This window comes from Lichenostomus cassidix, chromosome 1 (assembly GCF_008360975.1).
Source record: "Lichenostomus cassidix isolate B80296 chromosome 1, HeHo_3.0, whole genome shotgun sequence".
Classification (NCBI taxonomy): domain Eukaryota; kingdom Metazoa; phylum Chordata; class Aves; order Passeriformes; family Meliphagidae; genus Lichenostomus; species Lichenostomus cassidix.
The window spans coordinates 8,216,635-8,221,660 of record NC_139479.1 but is presented as its reverse complement, the minus strand read 5'-3'; the positions used below and the strand labels follow the sequence as shown (position 1 = coordinate 8,221,660).

At 51.1% G+C, this 5,026-nt stretch overlaps 1 protein-coding gene across 1 annotated transcript; it reads left to right on the top strand.

The window, feature by feature from the left end:
* Nucleotides 1-1,582: 1,582 nt before the first annotated feature.
* Nucleotides 1,583-4,178, top strand: LOC146444171 (uncharacterized). Its single transcript, XM_085049310.1, has 3 exons — nucleotides 1,583-1,721; nucleotides 2,259-2,402; nucleotides 3,407-4,178. Exons 1-3 carry the CDS (start codon nucleotides 1,665-1,667, stop codon nucleotides 3,824-3,826), a joined length of 621 nt encoding a protein of 206 aa, XP_084905436.1. The 5' UTR covers nucleotides 1,583-1,664; the 3' UTR covers nucleotides 3,827-4,178.
* The last annotated feature ends 848 nt before the right edge of the window (nucleotides 4,179-5,026 follow it).

Here is a 5,026-nt window from a genome sequence, read left to right as displayed (position 1 = left end):
CCTGTAACTGAGAAATTGCCATAGACACTGAAGGCACACAGCAGACCATTAGCTAAGGCAAGAACTGAGGTGAGTTTCTCTGATTTGTGAATCTGTATCTGAGCCACCTGATTAGGTAACTTTTATTCCAGGAGCAAATATTCAATCTTTATTATGTGCAGTGCAGTACACTCTAGGAAGCTACAAGCAGAGGGCTGAAACCTATTGTTTTAGGCACTCTGACAACACAAGCCAAAAATACAGTATAGCAGGGGAAAGTGGAAGATGGAAGAGCAGTGCACAGCAGCATATTTGTTTCTGAGGGCATTTTTCCTTGGTTTGACAAATATCCTGACAATACAACAGCCCTAAGATGAATTTGACAGACTTAAAGTTTGTTTGGAAAAACTTTGGTTGATGAAATAAAAACTTTGAAAGTAATCAGCAGCGACGCAGAAGACACCCAGTGCTCTTTGGTTTTTTGACTTAGATATACACATAGGAAGATACATGGAAAATTACTTAGATATATAGATATAGCTATGACTTGGATATATACATAGGAAGATACATGGACTTGTCAAATGAAAATCAGGTGAGGATTTGCATTGAGCCTAGTTATTACATTAGACTGCTACAGTAGAATCGCAGACTCAGAGAATTGGTTGCACTGGAAGAAACCCCTAAATTCGAATTATTAACCCAGGACACCAAGGATTAAACCATGTTCATAAATGAAATATCTACATGTATTTTAAATACCTTCAGAGACGGTGACTCAACTTCTTCCCTGGGCTCTTCCTATTCTAATGCTCGACAACACTTTTGGAGAAGAATTTTTTCCAGAAATCAAATCTAAACCTCCCCTTGCACAACTTGAGGCCATTTCATTTTGTTCTGTCCCCTGTTACTTTGGAGAAGATACCACATCCCACCTGCCTAAAACCTCCTTTCAGGTAATTGCAGAGAGTGACAAGGTCACCCCCAAGCCCCTGTTTCTCCAGGCTAAACACCCCCAGCTCCCTCATAAAACAGGACTGTCCTCATAAACAGGACTGTCCCCCACGCTGAGCCCTGGGGAGCACTCCTGGTGTCCATCCCCAGATCCATTCCCCACCACTCCCTGGGCCTGGCCCCACAGCCAGTTTTTTACCCAACAAAAAAGCACACCCATCCAAGCCATGAGCCATCTCCAGGAGAATGCTGTGGGAAATGGTGTCAAAGGCTTTACTAAACTCCAGGGAATCAGAACCCACAACCTCTCCCTTGTCTGCTGAGTGGGTCGTCTTGTCATGAGAGGAGATCACAGTAGTGTAACAGGCCTTATACTAAGTACTTCAGATCTTCCTCCTCCTCCTTTGTCACTGTGTTTCCCCCCTCCCAGTAAAGGCTGGAGATTGTCCTGAGCCTTCCTTTTGTTACTAATGTACTTATGGAAACAGTTTTTATCACCTTTTAGGGCAGTTTTAGGGCCAAATTAACTTCCAGTCAGGCTTTGGCCCTTCTCATTTTCTCCCTGCACAACCCCATGAAGGCTGTGCTGTCCTCCTGACTGGCTGCCCCTTCTCTCAAAGGTCATAAACTCTCTGGTTCCATCTGAATTCCACCTGAGTTCCATCTAAAACCCCAGCTGGCCGGGCAGGGTGTGGCCATGGAGCCCTGGTGTCTGTGACATCGGAGCGGACATGTCCCCAGACACCCCGTGTGGCAGTGTCACCGTTTCAGTGCGGCTCCAGGCAGCGGTGAGAGCGGCAGGGTGGGCAAGGCTGGGCTGAGCGAGGGCCAGGAGCACCATTCCTGGGGGAGCTCTGAGCCTGGGGAGAGAGACAGGGCTGTGGAGATCATCTCGGGCAGGGCAGGTGCTGCCATGGGGCGAGTGTCCCCAGGGCTGTGGGGATATGTCCCTGTCCCTGGGCCCTGTGCTTCCCACTGCCCCAGCCACCATCTCCCTGCTACCCAAACCTGCTGAGCTCCTTCTGTCCCTCCTCCTCCTGCACCATCAGGAGAAGTGTCCCCAGGGCTGTGGGCATGTGGCCCTGTCCCTGTCCCTGGGCCCTGTGCTTCCCACTGCCCCAGCCACCATGTCCTTGCTGCCCAAGTCCACTGAGCCCCTTCTCTCCCTCCTCCTCCTGCACCATCCAGGCGAGTGTCCCCAGAGCTGTGGGCATGTGGCCCTGTCCCTGTCTCTGGGCCCTGTGTGTCCTGCCCCCACTGCCCCAGCCACCCTCTCCCTGCTACCCAAACCTGCTGAGCCTCTTCTCTCCCTCCTCCTCCTCCAGGCCATGTCTAGAAAAATCACCAAAATCCTGCTGGTGCTCGCCATCCTCCAGCATGGGCTGAGGGCAGATCCCCAGGCAGCAAAGGCCACGGAAGAGGTTCAGATGCAGCATGAGGAACAGCAAAAGCAGGGGATTACTTGGACGGTGAGAAAGACTGTAAATCACTCAAGAGACTGGGCAGCTGGGAATAAGTCTTGATTACTCTGTGAACAGCAGGGCAGTGATCTTCTAGCATGGGCTGAGTTTTTAGCAGTGCCTGCATCCCACTTATGTGCCTCTGCCCAGGTGTTGCTTCCTGCCTGCCTGCTGCTCATCTGCTTTCCAGTCCATGGGCCTGGGTACATGGAGAACAACTGGCTTTACTCTAAAAACTGTGGCAAAGAAGGCATTAAATACCTCAGTCTCTTCCTCATTCTTTCTCACTGTATTTCACCCTCATCCAATAAAGGATGGAGATTCTTCTGAGCCCTCCTTTTGTTGCCAATGAACTTACAGAAACATTTTTATTGTCTTATATGGCAGTTAATGTATAACCAGATTAAGTTCTGTTTGGGCTTCGGCCCGTCTGATTTTCTCCCTGCACAACCCCATGACAGCTGTGGAGTCCTCCTGAGAGGCTGACCCTTCTTCCAAAGGGCATAATCTCTGGTTCCATCTGAATTCCATCTGGTTTCTTTCCAAAGCCCAGCCTGGCTGGGTGGGGTGTCACTTTGGGGCTCTGGTGTCTCTGACATGAGAGGTGACACGTCTCCAGATGCCCCATGTGGCAGTATCAGTGCTGCAATGCACCTTAAGGCAGTGGTGAGTGAGACAGGCTGTGGGAAGACTGGGCTGAGGGACAGACAAGAAGCACTCAGGGGGAGCTTCTAAGGCTGGGCAGAGGGTGCAGGGGCTGTGGGGATAGTTTTGGGCAGGGCAGGTGCCTCCCTCAGGGCCAGGTACACAGGTGCACAGGGCTGCCAGCTACAACCAGTGCCTGTAGGCATGTGCCCCCATCCCCACCGTGTTCCCCAACCTTCTCCTGGCTGCTTCCAGGCTCCTGCATCCCCTCTCCCACCCATTCCTGGGCCCTGCATCTCCTGGCCACAGCCACTATCTCTGTATCACCCAGCCCTGTTGAGCCCTTTAACTCGCCTCTCCTCCTCCAGGCCGTGGCTGGAGCCATCACCAAAATCCTGATTGTGGCAGGCATTTTCCAGTATGCACTGAGTGTGGATCTGCCAGCAGTGAAGGTCACAGAAGATCTCCTGAGGCGCCACGAGGAGCAGCGCAGCCAGGAGATGGCCAAGCTGCAGAGCATGGAGCAGAGGATGGAGGAGCAGCCCAGACCCACCAAGGAAAGCGTGCCTGTCTCAACCTGCCAGGAGTGGTGGTTCTGGGACTGTGTGGAAATTGTCCTCACACTCTTTGGGATCTACTTGATGCCCATGAAGTGGAGAGCTGATTCTGACAGGGACAGTGCCCAGGAGCAGATGGAGGAGGTGGAGGAGCGTGAGCCCTCTGAGCCCATGGATTTGGTAGATACCTCCAGTGATTCTGCTTTGTCCACCCCAGAAACAACATTCTGATGGCTGCATGCAGCCATGGGAGCCAGCAGCACCTACAAAGCCCCAAGAGCCTGCAAGGACATCATCAATCCCCTGCTGTTCCTGCCCCTGAGACCACCCACTGTGCACTTTTTCCACCAGAGCTGGGCACTTCAGAGGATCTGCTGACAGTGCTGCAGCCATATAGAACAGAAGACAGAGAAAATGCTGTGCTTCCTCCTCTCCCACCTGAGGAAGCAGAGTCCAAATCCGTTTCCTGCACAGCTTCTGCAAATGATCCCGGTTGTGATGCTCCCACTGCCGGGAGGCACAGAAAGAATTTACTTTTTGCTTTGTCCATCTGCTAATAAAATTATTGATTTATTTTGAGAAATCCTGTGTCTATGAGTGTCTGGACAAGACTGTGTTGGTGGAAGGTACCGTCTCCTCTTGTAATAAAGATGAAGTTTGTGCTCCAGTTGATGTTTGCAGTGGTCACACTTGGCTTAAGACACCTAGCATCTCCCTGTCTTCTCTCCTCCTGGTGTTCTTGCCATCTCCTCCCCACTGCATCCTTTCCCATGCCCCGGAACACCTCTGAATTGCTTCAAAAGATGTTGCTGAAATCAGCAGTTCCACCACAGTGTCATGCTACTTTTCCTCAAGCTGTTCTTTTTAGGAGGGTTGTTCCATAAAGTGAACCCCCAAAAGTGTCACCTATTTCTGACCATCAGATCTTGGCCTACAGCTGCAGGCTCAGCCCCCTCTGGATACAGTTTGATGAGTGCTGGGAGATGGCCTTGTGTACACAGACCTCTCTGAAGACATTCAAAACCCACCCAGATGAGTTCCTGTGTCACCTGCTCCAGGTGACGTAACCCTCCTTTGGCAGGAGGGTTGGACTGGGTGATTTACAGAGGTCCCTTCTAACCCTAACGATTCTTTGATTCTGTGAACTTGTAAAAATTACAAGAAACTGCTGGTGTGTGCAAATGCCAAAGAGAAGCATAAAATGTAACACGTAAATCATCTTTTTTCCTCTTTGTTGCTTTTTCTTTCCCGGTTCCCTTGCCTCTTCCCTTCCCCAGTTCTCTAAGCACCTGAGGCCAACATTAGAAATGCTCCAGCGGCCAATTCCTAAGGCAGCAGTCGGGCTTTTCCCAGGACACCAGGATTTTCCAGGTGCACTTGAGGAATCGCACGGCGAGCGCCAGGCTTGCCATTGCGCGGATTGACCGCCAG

Coding starts and splice junctions, on each gene's coding strand:
- LOC146444171 (XM_085049310.1), top strand. CDS start 1,665: ATGTCCCCAGACACCCCGTGTGGCAGTGTCACCGTTTCAGTGCGGCTC. Junction 1,722..2,258: donor CAGTGCGGCTCCAGGCAGCG/GTGAGAGCGGCA, acceptor CTCCTCCTCCAG/GCCATGTCTAGAAAAATCAC. Junction 2,403..3,406: donor AGCAGGGGATTACTTGGACG/GTGAGAAAGACT, acceptor CTCCTCCTCCAG/GCCGTGGCTGGAGCCATCAC.